At 48.1% G+C, this 22956-nt stretch overlaps 1 protein-coding gene across 1 annotated transcript in view; it reads right to left on the reverse strand.

Annotated features, from left to right (window-relative positions):
- Snx18 (sorting nexin 18) overlaps nucleotides 1-22489 on the reverse strand; it is a 32132-nt gene extending 9643 nt beyond the window's left edge. Inside the window, exon 1 of the mRNA XM_005356815.2 lies at nucleotides 20654-22489. Coding sequence (XP_005356872.1) covers nucleotides 20654-22250 — 1597 coding nt within the window. The 5' untranslated portion in view covers nucleotides 22251-22489. The remainder of the gene's footprint in view (nucleotides 1-20653) is intronic.
- Nucleotides 22490-22956: the final 467 nt, after the last annotated feature.

The raw sequence follows: 22956 nt of genomic DNA on the forward strand, positions 1-22956 counted from the left end.
GCTAGCTGCCGGGTGGAGCTGCACATTCTGTTCCCCTCTTTCCTCGCGCCCAGCTAAGACAGGGAAGTATCTGAAATGGTTTTATGTCACAGGGACTTTAATCCTTAAGATTCTTGTATAACTTTGAATAAATGGTTAATGTTCATTATAAAAGACAGATTTTGGAGACTGTATTTATACCTATTTGCATTTGATTTCTAGGTCAATTGATATGATTATTTTTGTTAAATGTTGTCTTGTGTCCTTAACTACGAGCTGAATTGTATTGAACACTACAAAGCCACTGAGAGTATTTTAATCATTTTGTGTAATTAGGTTTTCACACCTGTGGTTACCTAATGTTTAATACGATAGGACTGTCCTCAGAAGGTCTGTCAATTTTCAAGAATATAAAGAAAAACAGAAGGACTCTTTGAATTCTGTATTTTTCATTTGCTTTCTGTATGTATAGTTTAATAACCTGCTTGGGTGTGATTTGCCAAACTTGAAGTCTAATGCATTTGCATAAACTCTGCACTATTCAGCGCTTGAAGCTACAGAAGCATTGCTTAGACACTGACTTGAAGCTACAGAAGCATTGCTTGGACACTGACTTGAAGCTACAGAAGCATTGCTTGGACACTGACTTGCAAACTTTTTGACATCGCTAATGAGCATGTTCATGTCTTCTTGTCACTAGTCCAAGAAGAATAAGCTTATGTGTATTACTAAAGGCTGTGTGTGTGCTAACCTGTTTTAATGCCAAAAGCTTGCTATTTGTCCACAATTTCTTGAGACCGCGTCACAGAAAGATTTGTTTGCCTTAATGAGTGCTGTTGGGTACAAACACGGTTGGGATGGGTGGGAAGGGCGGAAGTGGAAATCCCAACACTAAGCGACTCCGAGAGTGAGCCCACCGATAGGGCATGCCTTGCTCTTTAACTTCCCTTAGACACATCATGTTCCCTTCCACTCACTCGATTTCTAAGGATATATTTCATGCAGGACAAACAGTTTGTCAGCCTTGATGGACAGTGACTGTGTGAAATTTTTCTTTCAGTGGCAACCTATCTACAATCTTTCAACTATGGTAAGCTTACTGTCTGTTCTGAGGAGATGTGATGAAAATAAATCTACCAGACAGAAAATCCTGGTAAAGGAGAGAAGCTTTAGTCGTTTACTCGCTGTGGTGGTTTTATCCTTTCTTCTTCTCCCTTGGCCTAGAATGAGATTGCTACAGCAGTGCAAAATAAAATGCTATGTAATTCTAAAAAGTAAAGGGAGCTATGATATAGAGATGAATACTCTGCATTGATATGGATCTTGGACTATTGATACAAAGTTAAGGTCAATTTTATTACACTTTGTATATGTATTTCTGCTCTTGTTTAAGGCACCGTGTTTGTGCAGTTCATCTAAAAATGCAATGTGTAGTTAAGAAATACAGATTAATAGTCATCTATAATAATCAAATTTTTAATTATGCTAGTTAGGTTTTCTAGATATAGAGATATATTTCAGCTAGATAGACAATCTTCAACCCTTCAAAGACCTACAGAATATGGCATTTAAAATGTTTTAAGAACTTTTCTCAACAGTGAGACATGTCTGCTTCTGGCAGCGCCAATTACTTCAGAGAGGTTCTGAGAACTGAAGAAACTCGCTATGAAATTTATCTTCAATGTGACAAGGCTAGCTATTTGGGCAAGAAACTGCTTTTGCCTGGACTGCTTGATGGTCAGCTGTATAAACTGGACATGTAAGACCCACAGAAAAATGACCACTGAACTTGTCTAAAGGAGATAAGACAGTCCTTAAGGGTCCTTGCTTCATGCAAGAGTCTGCCAGACATTCTGCATGACACAGAAGAAAGTGACCGACAAACTAACAATATAAGCAGAACTGCCTTTCAGATTTCCTGCTTCATGGAAAAGTCTGCCAGATACTATGGGCCTGTAGGCTGAAGATGGGTGCCCCAAGGTACAGAACTATGGCTGACAGTCCAGGCAGTGAGATGTCTCTGTAAATTCTAGAGCTTTGGAAGTTGGTTACAATGCACTTCTTGTTTATTTAGGTAATATATCTTTCTGGGGTCTTTTATGAAGTTAAAGACAGATAGTTATAGTTTTCCTTAGTTATGCTAAAAAATAAATTAGATATGAAGTTTTAGACTCACAAAGAAATATTGTAACTGTAATTCTTGCTTGATACTTGTTTTGTTATATGTAATTTTATGTTAAGGTTAAAACCTTCCTTTTTATTTAGACAGAAAAGAGGAGATATTGTGGGATTTCCCTCTGTATGTTATGAATATGTTTTATTAGCATTGGTTAATAAAGAAGCTGCTTTGGCTTATGGCAGGGCAGAATATAGGTAAATGGGAAAACTAAAGTGAATGCAGGGAGAAAGAAGGTGGAGTCAGGCAGACTCCAGGAGAAAGATGCCAGAATCTACTAGTAAGCCACAGCCTAGTAGATTAATAGAAATGGGTTAATTTAAGATGTAAGAGAGAGCTAGGAATATGCCTGAGCTGTTTGCCAAACAGTGTTGTAATTAATATAGTTTTTGTGTAGTTATTTGGGTCTGGGTGGCCGGGAAATGAAAGAGTAGTGTCCCTTATAAATTGCTAACTCCAATCCAAAATATTAACACATAGCTCCTTTAGAATTGTATGGGTTTATCTGAAAGGTAAACAGGAACATTCTGGCAAATAAAAAGTCACTCTTGTAAATTAAAGAGAACCAGACAGAGCATTTGGAAGACGAATGCCAAGAGCCAATTCTACTCGGACTTTCAGTGTGGCCCACTTAACAGGAGTCAAGTTTGCTGGTCTAGCATGTCAAGATGGCAACAAGGCAGATGACCAGGAGGTGTGTCCATGAAAACTGTCTCCTGTGTAAGGCTCAATCCTTTCCCGAGGTAAGAGCACACAAACAGTACATGAAGGTATTAAAGGCATACTGTGACTGTGCAAACAAAAAGACCAGTAAGCGCGCTGTGCAGTCAGGGGGGTCACCCCTCGGCGGCTGAAGCAGAATTGTAAATTCCAGGCCACTTGGGCTACACAGGAAGACCCTGTCTCAACCTGCACCCCTGTCACTCATGGTGTGGAGCGAATCTTGTGAAATGACCTCTTTTAAATGAAATATAACAAACTCAATTTCTCCTAGACAAATAAAACAAACCAATAGCAATAAATTAAAAAACTAAATGAAAGAGAACCACACAGCCTCTGGGTAGGACCAGCAGCCTACCAAGTTCAGAATCCTAACTTCAGGGGCCTTCCATATCTGATGCAACATAAAAGTTTCTTTTTCATAAAAACTAAATTTTTCTTCTTAGCACAAGAAGGCCATTAATTTTTTTCTTTTTAACAACCTCTAACAGACAGAGAGCTGGTATGTTTCCCACCCCAGGAACAAGATTAATTATCACAAAAGCTAATTTTCTATCTCAGACTGAGAGTGAACAGAACACTGACAGATTTAAACAAGCCACGCCACACTTCTGAGGGTCCAGAAGCTTCACTCTGCCCACCTCCACTCACTGAGCTCAGTGTCTGAGTTCTCGGCAGAGCAAATAAAAACCACATTTTCCCCGAAGGCAATGCTCTAACAACCTCAGGGGTAAGTACGCAGTATGACCCAGGCTAGAACTTGGGCTGTTACAAATCGCTCATTCCCACAGCTGACAGCTCTGGAGCCGGGAATTATCTGTGCAGCTCCTGACACTTCGCACGTTTCATGTTTAACACGCTGAAGATCAAACAAAAAGCAGTGTTTACAAAATTCCCAGGCAAACCTAGCTTGTGAGAGTGAGGAGCTGGAGAGGGAAACGGGGCCGGACTCAGATCAATGCAGGCTTGCTTGTTCTACAGACATTTTCAACGTGCTTGGTAGGGCTTCGGGGACAACTGCAGAGGTGCACGCAATGCAGCCAGCTGCAGTGCCCAAGTGGAGCATGACAGCCACACTGCAGCATTTTCTCCAACCCCAGAGGACAGTAAATAGAAGCTAAAAACACTGCCCAGAACAGAACAACAGAGGGACCACACATTTCCATCAGAGAATCAACGGGGAGACGGGCGAAGGTTCATTTAGCAGGGACCTGGCCCCTCGCAAACGCATTGTCACCATGTTGCTTTCACCAAACAGGGAGATTAAGGAATGGGGCAAGAAATTACGTGGCGAGGTCTAAGGTCAAGAGAGCACCTACTAAATAAAAGAGTCCCATGACGCCCATGATTAGGGTGACAGTTCCTAAGTGAAAGAAAGGAACATACAGGTCAGACAAAAATACTGGCCTGAAAGAAGTACTAGTAGTCAAGATACACATGAGATAATTCTTAGTCATCAGGAAAACATAACTAACTACATAATCCAACTACACTGAGATTCCATCTGACCATGGTCAGAATGCGTGCCATCAACTTCAAACAAACAAACAAAGGCAAAGCCAGAGAAAAGTGAACGCTGAGAGCACTTGCTGTTTGGAAGCAGTTTACACGGTGCAGGTGGGAACATAGATCAACACAGCCACTGTGGGAAATCAGTGTGCAGGGTCCTCAAAAAATTAAAAAAGAACTACCATGATTCACCTACAGCATTTCTGGGTGTAGACCAAAGGAACTTTAAGTCAGCATGCAATAGACACCTTCATCCCATAATTACGACAGTGTTAATCACAACAGCCAAACTCTGGAATCAGCCTGAAGCCAATGCCGCAGGTGTACAAAATGGAGTATTATTCTGTCATAAAGAAGTATAAATTGCGGCTGCAGAGATGGCTCAAATCAGGGAGGTGCTTGCCATGCAAGCATGCAAAACTGATCCCAATTCCTGGTCCCTACTAAAAGCTATATAGGGGAGTACTCTTGTAACATGCCCCAGACACTGCTGGTCCAGAGAGGCAGAAGCAGGAGGGTCTCCGGGGCCAACTCTGGGCTTGTTGGTAGAGCAATCTGGCTCCAGATTCAATGAGAGATCTAACGGAGGGACACACTGCACACACATGCACACACACACACCGACAGGTACACACAGGAGAACTGCAGAATGGTGTCAGCTGCAGAAAAATGTCACGCTACATGAGCTATAAACTCAGACAGTACCACATTTCTCTCAACTCAATCTAGATTTTCTTTAGAAGACAGGACAGCAGAAGGGGACTATTTGGGAGGAAGGAAAGGGGATCAGGGGGGGATGAAGGAGGAGACAAGAGGGCGGGGCTACGGCTCAAAGCACATTCCAAACCTGCATGAAATTTCCTAAGGAAAGCCACTGCTTCATCCAGTGAATTCGTGCTGATAAATAAAATGGCTAAGTGACTGCTGGTTACAGCTTCTAAGGGGGCTCTACTGAGCTAGCAGACAGACACGAGCAAGCGAAGTGCTCATTTTAAAGGGGTCTACAACGGAGTGTGGTGCGTTCTTCAGAAGTATGGGGAACACGCCCGACTCAGAGCGCTTGCCTCTCACAGGGAGGTGATGCAAAGCAGCGCAGTCTCCTGAGTCACCCACAGGAAACCAGCTCCTGACCTGTACTCCAAGCACAGGAAGGGGCCTGAAGGGAGGCGGACACTTAGGCAACATCCCCCAAAGGCAGAAGTAGCACAGGCTGTCCCAGAGCCCTTAGCACATTCTACCTAAGGGTTCCTTCTTGTGAGCTCTGTGATAGCGTATGGCATGACATACTGAAAAGCTTACATATTGAGAGGGACGGTTCTAGTGGGTGCTTGGTTGACTTATTAAATTAGTTTGGCAAATTATACGGAGCCCTCAATAGGACCAAAAGTTCACTTGGCTAAAACTGTATTTCTAAAGGAGCCCTGAGGCCCGGGCTTCCACAGACCCACTTCACCCCATCACTCCAGGCCTGACAGACTCTGAGGAAGCTGAACTGTGGCTCAGGCCCAGGAAAGCAGGGCACAGCTGGTGCCAGGTTCCCCTATTATCTGAAACAGAAGCTTGAGAGAGTTCATGGTATAATTCTAAAATCTTCCAAGAAGGAAGAGGTTGTCACTTGTCCAAAATGTCCCAGGGCTATTTGTTTCAAAGAAGCCACCATTCCCACCTGTGGGCCGGCCTGGCCCTTTCCACTCTAAGACGAGGCAGGTGTCTGCAGGAGGCTGCCAACAGCTTTTTTTTTTGCGGGCATCCACAGGTAAGATTCACATCTTAGGAGTCTCAAGTTGGCACGCGTGAACTTGGAAGCAGAAGCAGGAAGCCTGCCATGAGCTCAAGGACACATGAGCACATTTGTGAATTCCAGACCAGCCTAGGCTACACAGACCAAAGAGTTTGAAAAACCAAAAAGACTCCTTCCACTTTTGGAGAGTTAAGAGGAACTAAACCAATGTTTTTTCAATCTCCCGAACTCCAATGCCGACTCTATAACTGCAAATTTCAGCAAGGTTCATTCTCAAACCTACTCCCATCGACCCACCCCTGGAAGAAACTTTGTGTCTGCTTCCAACTCCAAAATCAGCTCCACAGACACCCAAGGCCCAATTCACTTCTGCCCTGCTCCCTCCCTACGTGTGTGTGTGTGTGTGTGTGTGTGTGTGTGTGTGTGTGTGTGTGTGTGTGTTACCAGGGTAAGCAGGCTGTAAAGTCTTACAAGCCGCTCTGGCGGAAAAGAGCAAAGCCAGAGAGAACCAACTTTCTGCTTGTAATTTGCATGCACGCCTTTATCAGGAGCATGTTATTCATGTTTAAAATGAATACAAAATGAAAGGATTTAATTATTAACAAAGTTCATTAATATCATTACATTAGATCCAAATTTTATAAATGAATAACGATCAAGGAAGTCAGCACCACTTGACTGAGCACCACGCTACTGATGTACCATGTCATTAAATTATTTCTCAGTAAGAAGCTAGCGCTTACCAAGCATTTCCACGTTATTGCCTTTGCAAAGAGACCTTGTGCGCTCTGCAGTGCAGGTCCTAGCCCACAGTGACAACCATGGCCGCCAGCTGAACTAAGTCAACAAGTGGCTGTGCCCGCTCCACAGGGACAGCCAACTTTCCTGGCACCAACTGACCCACAAAAGAAACAGGAAAAACCCAGCTTCAAGGGCTCTATCCTGCCTCAGGAGTTGCCCCGACTCTGATGAGTTGCTGGGGCTGATACAGGGCTCCCCCTTATGCCCCAACCCCAATTCTCTCCCTGCCTTCCCACCCTCATCCAAATGTCTTCTCAGTCGGTTTTGTCCTTCTAAATCCACTTACACAAAAGGCCCAGTCACTAAGCAACAGGGATCCAAAGGCTATGTTTTTTTTTTCCCTTCAAAGAAAGAAAGGGAGGGGTGGTTAAAAAAAAAAAGTTATTTGATTTTGAAATCATGAATGTGCCAAAAACATAAAGTCGATTTTTTGATCTTCCTATGGACTTTCTCGGAAAAGAGAGGCCTTGGTGTGAGAGGCAAAGCAGGAAGGGGCACAGGGACAGCAGTCTGGACGGGTGGTCAGTTTATTTCCATTCCCTAGCACTACCAAAGTTGAAAGAGAATGCTAATTTCGTCAAGGTGACCTACTTCCTTACCCTCCCCACGAACCCCACACCCTTACAGCCTCCTCTGCTCCTGCAACCTTTCCCACCCCTTTCCTTCCTCCCTCTGGGCGTCCACCCACTTGGTACACTTTCCCTCTGCTCCAGTATTTACATACTAAAACAAAGGCCCTTACGGGCTAACAGAGGAGGGATGGTCACTGGGATGGTGACAGTCACACAGGGCATCAAGGGCACCTGTTCTGTGCTACCCCCTCTTGTAGGCTGCATGCTTTTCTTCTCCTCAACCCCCACAGGAAGTAAAGAGCACCCAATCTTCAAAGCTTGTAAGGTGAAGCTTTAGGAACTGAATGACAGTACAGATGATAGCTGGCAGCCTGTGAACCTGAGCCCAGGGGGGACTCCTTTGCCCACATCTCATGCAGGAGCAGCCCCAAGGGGCCTCAAGAATTCCATGCATTCAAGTCCTAGTAGGTTCTGAGTATAGTCCCTGCTTCTGTGTTGGAGACCACAGTCTACTAGGTAGCCCTGACTATCCTTGAACTCACAACCCCCTAAACTCAGCCTCTCAAGGTTCCAGGATTACTAAACCCGGCCCCCAACCACGTTATTGAAGGGCTTAAATGCCACTAAAGTACTACCAAACTTCCAAGGTAAATTCATTTGAGTTCCCTTTCAGCTCACAACTGCACTAAATGACGAGACGTCTGGAGCTATTTTAAGAGAGCTGAGACAAGAAGAATAAGTGGCAGAAAAAAAAAAAAAAAAAACCCTAGCTGCTTGTTAATGGGGGAACAACAGAAAAAAAGAATCCTTTAAAGAATCTATTCTCAGTCGTGTGGCGGTGGCAGACGCCTTTAAGCCCAGCACTCCGGAGGCAGGTGGTGTCTGTGAGTTCCAGGAGGCCAGCCTGGCCTACAAGAGCTAGTTCCAGGGCAGCCTCCAAGCTAACCCTGTCCCAAATAAATAAATAGAAGAATCCATTCTCTAAGCTTGTTCTTGGTAAAAAGCCTTTGCTATATCCCGAGGAACCAGCTAGGATAGCTCTATTGCAGTCACCGAAGGTCCACCAGAGGATGGACAGCCAGTATGGACCAGGGCATCAAGCTGACCTACACCCACTAAAAGATGTTCAGTTTGCCTTGCTCCCCAAATGAAGCCTCAAGTCATGGATCTCTTGCAGCTTGTTTACAACAAACACAATGGCTGGAATCTCAGAAAGGTTCTTACGATGCCCCAGCTCCCAAGACATACTAAACCTGGGTGACGCCTGGCGCAATGGGGAGCCACACTCGGCAAGCAAAGCCCTGTGGTTGATCTGCAGGACCAAGGGGGAGATTTAGAATCTGGGCGACAAAAGTAGATCCAAGACATTCAGTAAGGACTCTATACACCTTGACGTCAGAAGGGTGGGGTGAGGGGAAGTGCTGAATAGCCTCCACCTCAACATATATGCAGAGACTCTAAAATCTGTGCATAAAAGAAAGACAAAACAAGTATTATTCCTTTTCTTAAATATTTTCTGGCCATAAAATTCCACTAAGCAGGGTCAGTAAGCTGCCAGCACTTGCATTTAGCAGACGCTCCACAACCAACCCCAGGAGTCAGAGAGGAGGGGACCTGGAAAGAACTTATAATTGGAATAAAATCTTGGTTTCTTTTGTTCTGGGAAGATAAAATGGAGACTTGGGCTAAAATCAAATCTACACAGGCTGCTAAACAGAGAAGACCCACCCACGGGGCAGGACTAGGCTTGGTCTAGTGCCAAGCGGCACCAGAGCTTGACAGGGGCCACCAGCGGGCTGGGCGCTGAGAGCTCGGAGCCAAGGCCTTCCAGGAGGCTGGGCTGTGAATTCGTCCAAGAGGGCTGCATTAACCCGAGGCCACAAAAATAGTTCCAGAGTATGTATTTTTTGCTGTCTAGTATTTTCCCTGAAATGGATCCCATCATGCAAGGAAGGCACCTCAGGCCTTCTCATATTTCTTTCACTGTGCCCACGCTGCGAGGGCCGCTGCACCCTACCCGGTGAGCACCAAGTTTTAGGGGCAGCTCTTACATCGCCGTCTTAAACAGAAACCCCCTCACCCCTGTGGCTTCCCTGCTTCCCCGTGCTGGCAGGGATCTGGAGTCTACCGGCTTTATTCTTTACTCTGGCACGTCTCAACTTCCTTGGGTAGGAGCAGAGAACAACCAACCAACCAGAGACAAAACACAAGACCTAGAAAATACCAAGTTTAAAGATATACTCAGAGATGGGCCAGGTTGTTATCTAGATTGGTGAAGAGTATCCTAGTGTGTAGAGCAGGGATTGAGTTCCCTGGGACATAAAGGTACCCGCTACCCCTGCCCTGGAAGACCTTTGTCAAGAGCTATGCTGCCAGGATGCAAGAGGAGGGGCTTCTCTATTGATTTATTTTACCAGGGCTTCCCTTTACCTTTGCAGATCAGAAGGAACTTAAGCTTTTCCTTTCATTAAAACAACAAGGGGGCCACAGTGGTGCGTGCCTGTGCTGCACTTAGGCTGAGACAGGAAGGTGTACAGAAATTCAGGCCAAATCTGGGTTTCAGATGGAGACCTGTCTAAAGACTCAGAGGGCAGGCTTTCCTGCAATTCCTTTCAGCCCTGCTCCTGTCTCCTTATCATGCCCCTCCTCGCCACTGTATATTTCTATTAGAGGCCTCACCCAAACATAACACCCAGGGGTAACACTAAGCCCCTCCAGACACCCAGCACTGTGCCAAGTGCTGCCACGCTAGCTAGCAGGCGTCTCAAGTTCAGCCGCTCCTTTCCAGAGCCGCAGCCAGTGTCCTACTCCATAGCCTCGTCTCTGAACAAGCTGGCAGAGTTTTCCAAAGTGGGGCGTACAGTCAATACCAGGGAGGATGCGGAAACCTCAGGCTTCAACTTCCATAGCTCAGTCCCCACCTGGAAAGCGGTAGAAAAGAGAAGGGTGGCTACCTCAAAAGCTCCCGTGAGGTTTAACCAGATACGGCGTATATAAGTATATGAAAGTGCCGTGCCTAGTACGTGGTAAAAAGCCTTCAAAATATGCTAGCTACTTTGAAAATGATCAAGATGTCACTGTTTAGCTGAAAACCTTTACCAGATGCTGTCAACAGACTCTTTCCTAGCAAGTATTCTTGTAGTGACGCACACCAGTCTCCAGATGAAAGATCAATTCAAATGTTGCCCTGGCTTGTCAGCTGTGCGACCTAGGACACGCCCAGCTTCTCAGCCTCAGTTGTGAGGATCACCATCGGGAGATGATGCCCTCTTGGGGGAGGTTAACTAACTACACTGGATTGAAGAGCACCGTCCCATTCCTTATCCACCAGGAAACAGTCTTCGCACATACGTGTCATTAGTGAGGTGGTGTCAGATGTAAGGCCACACTGGGCAGAGCAGGCAAGAAAGAAGGGAGCAGAGCCAGATGGCCAGTCACCCAGTTACACACAGCCATGCCAAAATGGGTCCAGACTGATGACCTGTAGCCAAGGCACTCTGAGGAAGGCCAGCAACCAGGAATGGAAGAGATCTCCATGGAAGTGTAGACAGAAGTTTCTGTCCAGCCTGGTCCCACAGCCGTTCAGTCCCAAAGAAACACACAGAGGCTTACATTAATTATAAACCATTGGCTCAGGCTTATTATTAACTAGCTCTTACAACTTAAATTAACCTGTAATTCTTATCTCTGTTTATCCACGTGGCTTTGAACCTTTTCTCAGTACAGTATTTTCATCTTCCTTCCTCTTTGTCTGGATGGTGGCTAAGTCTCTGTCTTTCCTCTTCCCAGCATTCTCTTGTTTGGTTGCCCCGCCTATACTTCCTGCCTGGCTACTGACCAATCAGCATTTTATTAAACTAAAACACAAGTGACAAATCTTTACAGTGTACAAGAGCACTATCTCACAGCTTGGAAGAGCAATGGTTCTGCCAACACCTTCATTTCAGACAGCAGAACTGTAACGGAGCACATGCCATGGTTTAAGTCACCCAGATTACGACAACCTGTTAAAGCAGTCCTGGGAAATGAATACAGGAGATAATACCAATGCCTAAAAGCATTAAACACTGATCCCATAAAAGACATATGTGGCCGGGCGGTGGTGGCACACGCCTTTAATCCCAGCACTCGGGAGGTAGAGGCAGGCGGATCTCTGGGAGTTCGAGGCCAGCCTGGTCTACAAGAGCTAGTTCTGGGACGGGCACCAAAGCTACAGAGAAACCCTCTCTCGAAAAACAAAAATAAATAAATTAAAAAAAATAGAAAAAAAAATAAAAACATAAGAGACAGATGTGAAGCACTTGTTCAAAGAACTATGATGTAATGTTCCCCAGTATGCCTGAATAGCGGAGCCGCACAGCAAACTCTATAAAGAGCAGCAACCACTTGTACTTCCATTCCACTAGCCTGCTTGTCCTTGAACAAGAGGCTTAGCAAACATTTTCTTTGAAGGCTAGACAGTAAATATTTTAGGCTTTGCAGATCACCAAGCAAAACTGAGGTTATTATGCAGGCACTTAGAGAACCACTAAGAACATAAAAGCCATCCTTAGCTCAAGTGCTGTAAACAGCACCTTGGTACACCTGGCCCATGAGCTGCGGCCTGCAGACCTCTGCTTAAAGCTATCTCCAAGACCTATGCTCATGGCTCTGCGGTCTATGATCTATAGTCATTTTATGTCTCCTTTCTCCACTTTTTGAAGATCACTAATGTCTAAACTGTATGCATTTGACATCCAGGTTCAAAAGATGGGGGAGAAGCACTGAGCTGATTCTGAGAGGCAGCCTGGACTGATTTTGCATAAATAGTTCCTCTGGTCTGGGAATTTCCCTCCCTGCTTGGAAATTTACAGTTGCTTTCCAAACTCATCTTAGAATGAAACTGTGTAATTACAAATACCTTCTCCTTCCTCAGTGTAGGCCATGCCTGTGTGTGTCACACCGTAATCACAGCTATTCAGACTTCGTCATGGACTTCTGTGCTGGAACCAATGTGTTGGCTGTTATGTGCTTATCACACCCATCCTAAACCATATCCGAGACCAAGCGGGTACTTTCCATCCATGTTCTTCCAAAAGAATCTTTCGAAGCAGAAACTAAATACCCTCCACCCAAGTCTCGAATGCAAACTGGCAACCCCCTCTATCTTCTAGACTCTTATACAGGTATTCTGAGGTGAAAGTGCCCTTTGTCTGGGTCCTCTGTACACACATGCCACCCCACAGAACTACAACTTCCATGAGGGACCATGCGCTTGGCATCCGAGCTACAGGAATCCAAGTCCATCGACAACGTCAATGCACATATTTAGGTCCTAGTGCTCCAAATTAAACAGAAGAGCCCCCCCCCAAAGTATTACTACTAAAACCTACCAAAAAAGAAGTGTGTGTATGTGAACTTTATCTCTACACATTCAAACACCATAGTCCAGACAAAGAAATACCATGAGGAACATGTTCATTTTCTTCCCTCCAGGGAATTTTGGAAAGTCACATCACAGCCACATAAATCTAAGAATTTAAAGTCACTCACATATTAATAATGACTTCATCCATAAAGTACACACAGATTCTATCTTTTGATTCTGAACGTCTAAATGGAAAAACAAAAACATCCAGTAAGTCACATAAGTCAGCCAATGGTTCACTAATGAGTGCCTGCTTCATTAATGCCACAAACATGTATGAAGCACCTGCCACAAACACATATGTGAGTGTAGCTATATAATGCAGGATCACAGAAGGGAGCCAGCCAACACCAGTCAACAACCAAACCCTGCACAGGTTGACTGCTCAGGGCAGGAAGGTTCCAAGCACGAGGTCCAGGTCAGGGGTTTGGCTGCCTGTGCTTGTGATGGGGGGAAGACACAGATCCCAATGTGCCCCAAACCTGAGGACTGTACCTTAACCACAGATCTCTCCCAGGGCTGGGAGCCCTCCTCATCACCTCTACTGCCTCTCTCTTGTCTAGGCCACCAACTCCTACTCTTTTCCTGTTTGTACCTGCTCAGACCTCCGAGCCATTCTTTTTCTCTGTGTAACTGGGAAACGTCCAAAATGTCATTCCTTCACTCAAAATCCTGCAACAGCTTCCATCTTGCTTGAATTTTTTAAAAAATAACCTATTCTTATTTTATTAGTATTAGCATTTTGCCCACATGTATGTCTATGTGAGGGTGACAGATCTTGGAGTTATAGACAGCTGTTAGCTGCCATGTGGGTGCTAGGAATTGAACTGGGAGAGCAGTAAGTGCTCTTAACCGCTGAGCCATCTCTCCAGCCCCTGGCTTGAACTCTTAATACATGTCCTGACAATGACCTACAAAGCCTGACCGTTCTGCTCTTCTGGGATGACCTCTCCTACAAGAATGGCCTTAGATACACAACAGTTGACCTCCTGGCTTTTCTTCCACCTTCCCAGTCCACACGGCAGCCTTGCTACAGATGACCCCTCTGCTGGAGCAGCTCTACTGACCTCCCAGCCTCCACTGCTACTCAATCCCACCTTCTCAGTGGGCTCTACCCTGCCCACACAACTCTCCCTGCCCCACTTCTGAACACGTATCACACATCTGTGGTACATTATGGTTCGCTGTGTTTATTTTTCACTGTGTCTCCACCCTGCTAGACTGGGAGCTACACGGGGTGGTAATCATTTGGGTCACTGATGTAATGTTGGCAGTGCTTAGGCTATGGTGTCTACTTAAATATTTATGCAATAAAAATCGAGTTTATTTCTTAGAGGGTTGCCTTTCTCCCAACTACTGTCATCCAACCCACTAAATGATGCATAGGGGAAAATCAGATCACATCACGAGTGTCAAAGTTCTCAGAAAAAGGGTAGAAATGGCACTGATGTTTAATCAGATGACACACCGTGATGGGGGATTTTGATTGTCAGTCTGACTGGATTAAGGGCATTCATGACACACACCTTTGGGAATGTCTGTGAGGAGCTAATAAGGAAGATAAGCTGAGGATCACCCAGAGACTGGGTGGGCGTCTCACAACTGAAGAGAGGAAGAGGGAGGAATCTCGGGAGCAGAAGCAGGTGAGGGGTCCCCCCCTGCACACCCCAGCCACCAGGGAGCCACCTGCTCTGAAGCCTTCCCTCCCAGGAAGGGAATGCCACTTGCAAACCCATTCTCCCTTAAGCTGTTTTTGGGCAGTATTTGGGTTATAACACGAAAGAAAACTTGATTTTCCTTCATTTTGGGAAAGGAGGCTGTGTTTAGAGTTCAAAATAAAGTTGACTTTGCAGGCAGGAAAAAGCCAGCATTCCAACCAATCACTTTTGCAGCCCCATTCATTACATCCCTCATTGGGTCCTAGAATTGGCGCCAGATGTTCACCACAGGCAGCTTCAGAACACAGGGTGCCAACAGGTGGCCAGGAGACCAGGTACTTCCCTTTCAGGAACACCGGATGAGTTAAAACGTGCTTACCAATCTGAACTAAATGCTTTTAACTCCGTCAGCTGATAAAGGGTTTTCAAGCTCCCAGCCTGAGTCACGTGGGCAAACACTCCTGAGGTCAGCCTAAAACAATGTCTAAATGTCTACCGCATTCTTGAGCTGTTCTACTTTCAATATGAGATACTAATGCTATTTAACAAGCTAAAAATCATCTAAACAAAGTAGTATGTAAGGAAGCCCGAACGTCACCTTTACAGACGTGGGGAATGATGCTCAGAGGTGCTGAAGCATCCTGTCCCAGCACCAAGTTCATTCGGTGTGGGAGGAAGAGCACTGACAAGAGAAAATTTACATAAACTATCTAATGGGAGCAACATACTAATCACTCCAGGCAATGTCTCCACTTACCCCTCTGATGCCAGTAATGCGTTCTGGTACTCAATACAGGGTAACCTGATGAAAACAGAACACCCCAGGGCCGTACTAATGAGTCCTCCGGCTTTTGTGCTAATGTCTGCAATTCTGGTGGTTACAGGCTGCAAGGGGGTGGGGGGATGTTATACTCACTAGAATTGTGTTTCAATGGAGATTGAATCCCATTTTAAAAGCACCTTCCTGTTCTCAAAGTCAAATATTTAGTAAGTAGCTACTAAGCACCATAAAATCTAATCCTGGGGTGACCTTGAGGAAGTGCTTCCACTTTGCTCTGAAGATTATGGAGGTTTCAGTCGTTCAGGGTTACTCCCACTCGGCCACGTCCCAACCCAGCAGGCTCCACACTGGTCCACAGATGGGCACGGGCCACAGCCCTGAAGCTGCACACAAGACTTCCCTTGTGCCATGGGTACACTAAGAGCACGCCCCCTTTCCCATTATCCTCCAGGCCCTCAGCAACCTGGCACACCACAGAACTCACTGAGGATCAAGAGTGCTGTCTGTGCTGCCTAACGCCATTGCCAGATCGTTCCGTCTGTTTTCTGGATGCAATCTCACTAAACACAGCACAGTTACCAGACCACTTTATTGGTGATAATCATGTATCATGGGCATCAGAGATGATGCAATCCAATTTAATACTAAACCCTGGTTTAAAAATATTAGATATAACACAGCAGATTTTTATAAAGGCGCCAAAAAGGAACCGAAGTTTAAGAGACGTTTCCTGGTGAATCACAGAATTCCCCATGCTTGGAAACTCTACAATGATCAGACAGGGTGTCACTTCCCAACCAGAAGGGAAGGCCAATGAAGCCCAGGGGTGTGACAAGTCTCTGGTGGAACTGGTAAGGAATGAAAGTCCCCTGCCTCCTCTCAGTTCTGCAGCGACTGTGGACAGTCTAGGCAGACAGGACTGCAGAGCAGTCTAGAAACCACTGGCAGGGACGAGGGAAAAGCATCCATCCAGCTGTCTGAGCAGGACAGTCACGGACCAATCACATTTAAGCTTTAATCAAGCAACTGACTCCTCAGACACCCCAGAGGTTACCTTAGAGCCACTGAGAAAAGTGCACACGGGGACAAATGCCACATCTAGAAACGAAGTCAAGGCTGAGGCGGAGGGAGGAGCGAGCGGGGAAACTGCTCTGAGTTAAAACAATAAGAACGACTGGCCTCCATCTCTGGCCTCCATCTCCAGCCCAGGGGTTTCAGAGATGGGCCTGCACACCGCCGCCTCCTTAGACCTTTCTTTGTTCCTGGCACCACCTTCTTCCAGCTATTTTTAGGACAGGAGAACGGGGCACACTCAATGAGGCTGGGACAGCAAGGCCTCACCTTGTCTGCCCTGCTGGGGCTCGGGCTATCTTTAATTAATGGCTGAGGGAGACAAGACCAGCCCTCCTCAGGGCGGCGAGAGGAGGCACAATGGAGAAATTCTAGCCAGGACACTCACAGGCCAGCTTCTGGCCACCATGCCTCACTCAGGTCCTGGGCTATTTGTTGTTGTTGTTGAAAAGGCAGTGCCATCTGGACCACTCAGAGAGCAAAGAAAGAGTTCCGGCATCAAGGGAAAAGTGCAAGAACGGAACTGTGTTCACCTAGCCCTTCGCAGAGCACAGGTGAGGTTTCACCAATAGGCTTCTGTCATTGTTGAAAGTTCCACTGAACAGCGCTGACTAGCAGGCTGCAGCTTCACAGACCCTGCTCCCAAGATTCTCCCCCAAATGAGTCATCGTTCAGCGTGTGATGAGGTTTGAGGCCTTTGCCCTATGTGGCCCCCTGCACTCCTCTAGTCCATCTGACAAGCAAGGGAAAACCAGGGATCTCATCACTTTGCTGTCGTGGTCCTTCCTGCTGTGACCCTCAAGAGATAAATGTCAGACACTTAAAGCGTGGGTTGCAGCCACCCAGAAGTGGCTTTATTACATCAGAGAAGCTAACCATATCTTTGGAAACCACACTGAATACGCCGTGAACCTCACAACACTCTCCCACAGACTGCTGCAGAGCCCCTGTGCTTCAGCATTCTCAAAACACACTGCAGGCAAGAATGATAAACAGGAGAGATAAAATGCTCCCACCGAGGGGAACAAAATCAGAGCCTCGGTGAGCAGACCCATGGCCTGCAGAGCATCTGGAGAGCCGAAGGGACTCCTGTTAAGCCAAGTGTGGCTGCAATCTGAGCACATTCAAAATTTCCATCCGATGTTACTACAGACTGCAGCAATCCCCTCACCCTCCACTTCACTCCATTAAACTAAGTAGGTCTATTTATCCAAGAGTCCATTAGTTGATTTAAAAACACAACTCTAGAATTATCTTTTGGCTGATGGAACCATATGGCTCTCTTCACTTCTGCTCACGGTACTAAACTAAAACCTTTATTAGTCTGAGCAAAGGCCAGCCCACCACAGCTAAGAGCACCCACAGTTATTCTGTCGTGGGGGTCCCCACCAGGAGGGCTCAGACGCCCAGAGGAGGCTGGTGTGGTTCTGAGACATGGTGGCCAGCAGTTAATCATGCTCACAGGGCAAGTGAGGGGAGCGGGCAGCAGAGATCCAGCAGAACCTGTTTCCCTCCCACGGTTCATCAATTAAGCTTACCAGGGAAGCAAGTCTTGCCACAAAATTACCAAATGAAAATGACCAGGGAAACACACTGAAAGGTAACTAATTTCGGACTCTTCAGAAGGGAGTTGCTGAAGTCACAGCCAACGAGGCAGAGCTGTTGAAACTCTGAACTATGATGGACATGCCCGGGTCTAGTGGCCAACCTTCTGGTCACAACTCATTTAAGTAAGCGCCTGTTACTTAAGGCCATCTGAATGAGGAACTGAAGCTTTCATTAGACTTAATTTACCATGCATGGAAAATGTCAAAGCAATGAAAAACCGCCTCCCCTTTAAACAATGAGAGCAGTTCTTCCTAAATTGAGATATAGACTTTGGGTCACCTACAGCAAAAGACTGGGAAGCTGCTTGAGTTTTTCTTGTTTGTTCTTTTTGCAGTTGCTATTTTCAAGTCAACTGAGCCCTCTGATGTGATTAAACCTTGAGACCTTAGATGGGAAAAAAAAAGAAACAAAAAACAAAACAAAACTCAGGCAGCCAACAGGCTCCCAAGGGCTCAGACTGAAAAAAAGGAAGTCATTCCAACAGCAACTACACAGTCTAGAGAGAGGGTCAGCTGATCCTTACATCACCAAGTCCCTAAGCATGCTCAGAAAGCTCCCCCCACTAGGGGGTAGGATTTTAACCTCATCTGTACTTCTAAAAGCAGCATCCTTGAGAGATACTGGTAGTCGGCCCTACACACAGGGCACTGGGCACTACAGCTGTAAGCGGCTACATTCTAAAGACAGGTCACGTGGAGACTCTGGCTCCCGGTGCACAACACACCAAGGTGACAGCAGAAAACACTTCACCATCAACAGTGTGCCTGAAGTAACGCCCACAGATGTTCACTCTCTAGAGCTGATTAAACCACATAAAACGGCTTCAGTTTTGAAAAGGATTTCCAGGTCCCAAAAAACAGGAGACAATTCACGTTTTATGGTTGAGAGAGGAAAAAAAAAAGCCCAATGGCTAACTAGACTGCGTGGTCAAGCAGTCCTGGAGACAAACACAGCTTTTCTGATACACAGTTTCCACAGCAGGGCACGCCAGAGGCCTGAACCACAGTCGAACCAGTGAATGAACCCACACAGAGGAGGAGCAGACAGACACCTGCCCGCCCCCAGGTGTCTGTACTAGGTTCTGCTCTCCCTCAATGACTGTCAGAGTCACAGAAATTCAGCAGTAGGCAGCCGCGTGTGACCTGACTGAAGTCACACAAGGGAACTTAAAGGGGAAGGAGCTGCGATGGAAACTCGAAATGTCAGTTTCACCACCACCAGCCCAGAGGGTGGGAATTCATAACTTAAAAATAAAACAGAAGGAATGCAGATGTGGGTTCAGCACAGGCAGCAGGACTATTATTGCTCAAAGAGCTAGTTCAATCTGGACTGCATTTATGAATCGCTAATTGTCAAGAAAGTTGCTATTAGGTTAGGAAACTAGTACCACAGATAGGCACAGCGCTGTGTTCGGCCGCAGCAAGAAGGGACTCGAGACCTTTGAACGTTCCCATCCCCCCACCCTATTAAGAGTCAGAGGCCTGGTCACACTGGGAAGGGGAAGGAAAAGTGCAGAACGGACAGAGATGCCGCCAAGGAGACTGATGTCCCCAAATGTCTGAGGGAGAGATTTGTTCTGTTTCCTTCCAGCGAACCAGGAAGAGAATCAAGAAAGAACTCAGTTGAACCCAAGAAAGAACAAGTTAAATATCAGGGATATACACAGGGGGAAGTGAACGGGTTACCCCCACCCAAGGCCAAGCCTGCCTATCCAGGCAGCCTTCCCTCAGCCCAGGATGCTACAGGAGGTGACTGCCTGCTGCCACCTCCCCCACTCTGGACCTCCAGAGGCAAGGCCGCATTCCTAACTGCAACACCTCCCCATCTCTCTCAATCAATAGAGCCATTATATGGGCCGGCTGGCTACTGAGGAACCTCAGGTCATGAAGGCAAGACTGCTGCAGTTTACAAAAAAAAAAAAATTGCAAAGTGTCACTGTTTTCACAAAAGCCAGCAACACCACCAGCTTCGAAAAGCACACTTTGACACCGGGACAGCTAATTCGCTGCTTCAGACACGCTATTCCCATTTCCTCTCAACTGGTTTCCCTGTGCTATTCCTGAAGAACAGCCTAAACGTCAGTTGGTTGATGAATTCCAAACCCAGAGACAGGAGAGCGGGGCTCCTGAAGGTAGAGAGACTTTCAGGGCATGTCACAAGAAGTTGACACGGGAAGTTCGTGTGCCACACCAGCTTTGGAACAAGGTTGGCCAAACTCCCCTGCCACACAGCAGGAACCCAGGAGAGAGCCTGACTTACCTTTATTGGGAGGCAACTATTGTTCTCCTATCTCTGCCAGCACAGCACTGTTCAAAGGGATGCCTGGCCTGGTTTAGGTCCCCTGCTAATTCCGCCCCAGTCCACAAGATTATAGATCTGAGCAACTGATTTCCCTGTCTATTCAAACTCTGAAACGACAACCACTGAGTGGCTTCTCTGCCTAGAAGGAGCGATCTAGCAATCCACGGACAACTCTCTAAGCAAAGTCCCAACAGTGCCCAGCCCTAAGGGTCCCCAGACATGGAGAATGAACGGAAACCTGAAACCAGACAGTGGTGCGCCTATCAAAGTCATTGTGTTCAGCCTGAACAAAACACCTCACCCCAGCTGCTCCACAGGCCAGGCTTTACCTTTCTGAACATGGATGATGTCTGGGAAGTTGGCCAGGTGCCCCTGATACAGTGCTAACAGGTCCATGACAGGGTCCAGGTCCTGCCTGGGCTGCTCAGCGAAGAGTTCACCGATGGCGTCGTAGGCATCCCCGGTGAAGGCGATGGCCTGGTTCAGACCCACCGAGAAGGCCTGCTGGTCCAGCTCAAAGGCTTGGCTGAGGCCTCGGAAGGACTGGCCCACCTTCCGATACTCCTTCTTGAAGCCAGTCACCTGCTTGCGTGCAAACTCATTGGCAGTGTGGTTGAGCTGCAAGGCGCTGTCGTCCATCTTCTTGGTGAAGCACTTGAAGCCATCGATCTTGCTCTCCACCTCCTGCAGGTCCAGGGCGGCGGCAGGGGGTGTGCTCAGAGTGAGGAAGAAGTTGGCGCCCACCATCTCATCCTTCTCAGCCTTTCGCTTACCCTGTTTCCAGGCCTTCTCGTCAGTGCTGCTGGGGCAGGTCAGGAAATGCTGGAAGACGTCGCACTGTGCCAGCACCGGGTGGCTGGCCATGTGATTCATCCACCAGATCAGGCCCTTCCTGCGCTTGGAGATGAAATCCTCCTCGAAGCGCCCGGTGGCCTGCTTCTCAGGCAGGTGGGGCACCGAGATGACCGGGAACTTCTCGGCCAGGCGCGCATACAGCCAGTCGAAGTGCTTATAGCGCCTGTGCACTGGCACCTGGGTGTGAGTGGGCACCAGCTTGTAAGAGATGTAGCTCTTCATGCCCTTAAACTTGGTCTGCTTGGTGGGGTCGTCGATGGTGCACTGAAAAGGGTACGGGTTCTCCTGCCACTCGGGGCCGTAGGGCCCCAGCACCACGCACAGCTTGTCCCCATCCTTCACGAAGCCCGACGCCTCGCCCAGCACGAAGGCCTCCCCGCCCGACTTGACGAAGGTGGAGAAGCGATTGAGGTTGCGGCTCACTGTGGCCGAGCTCTTGGCTCCAGACGCTTGATGCTGCGGAGGCGCCGGGCCGCCGCGGGAGCCCAGCGACAGGTCGGAGCGTGTGGACAGGCGGTAGCGACCAGCCGCGCCGCCGCCAGCCGAGGACGAGCCGTCGAGATCGGGGTACGCGCCGCTGCCCAGCGCGCCCGGCTCGTCGGCCACCGTGGAGCTATCGTCCCACTCGTCGTCCCAGTCATCGTCGCTGCCCTGGCTGGCCTGGTAGCCGCCGCCGTACAGCTGCTGCGGAGACGGCTGCAGGGCGCCCCCACCGTACGGGAAGCCCGCGCTAGACGGCTGGAAGGACCCCGGCGGCGCCTGCGACTGCAGCAGCGGCTGGAAGGCGGCGGATGGCGCGGCGGGCAGAGGTTCAAAGCCACCGGGCGGCACGTTGGCGTAGCGGGCCGGGACTCCGGGGCCGCCGTCGGCCGGAGGGCCGGGCTCGGGTGCTCGGATCACCTGCACGTACGAGGCTGGGAAGAGGCCGCGATCGCCGCGGCTGTTGATCCCTTCGAGCCAGCCTTCGATGTCCTGCTCGCTGCACAGGCTCAACACCTCGTGCTCCCGCAGCGAAATCTCCCCGGGGTTCTCGGACCTGAAATCGTAGAGTGCCCGGGCGCGCAGCGCCATGGTCCCGAGCCCGGAGCCCCGAGCCCGGGCCGGCCCGAGGGCCCCGCGGTCAGTACCCGCGCCCCTGTGTGCCGAGGGGAGCTCTAGGACAGTGCACGGTCCGCTCCCCGCTCCGCTCGCGCCCTCCGTGCAGATCCACTCTGCTCGCAGCCAGCACTGCTGCTCAGGGCCGCCGCAGCCGCCGGCTGGGGGCGGGGCCCGCGCCTCCCACGTCCCCAGCGGCGCGAATCCATCGCCGAGAGCCGAGAGCCAGACAAGAGCAAGCGATAGCCGAGCAGCCGCGCCGGCGCCGACTCAGCGGCCGCCGCTGCCCCCTCGTGGCGGGTATGAGAAAGTGCGCGCTTAGGTGACCACGCGGCGGGTGGGTTTGTTTTGTTTTCTTTTTCAGAAGTGAATTATCTGAAATTGTTCCGGTTTTTAAGTGAAAAAACATTTCTTAGAAAGAGAGTATTTGTATCCGCGATAGCCGTTCCCCTTCTGACTGTTCGGAGGGAATGCTCCTGAAATGACTTAACCCCACGCGTGTAAGAAAGGCTTTCACCCTGAAGATCAGCTTTTGCACCGATAAGGATGTCCTTGCCAGGGGTGTGCTCACTGCAGGTACAGCTCCTTTTCATAAAGACGGGAAGATCCTAGTTTGACCAGAGGCAAGGGTGATGTAGGGAAAGTCTGCAGAGAACCAGCACTCTTGAGAGCCCAGTTTCAG

Source organism: Microtus ochrogaster, chromosome 19 (genome assembly GCF_000317375.1).
Source record: "Microtus ochrogaster isolate Prairie Vole_2 chromosome 19, MicOch1.0, whole genome shotgun sequence".
NCBI classification, from domain to species: Eukaryota; Metazoa; Chordata; class Mammalia; order Rodentia; family Cricetidae; genus Microtus; species Microtus ochrogaster.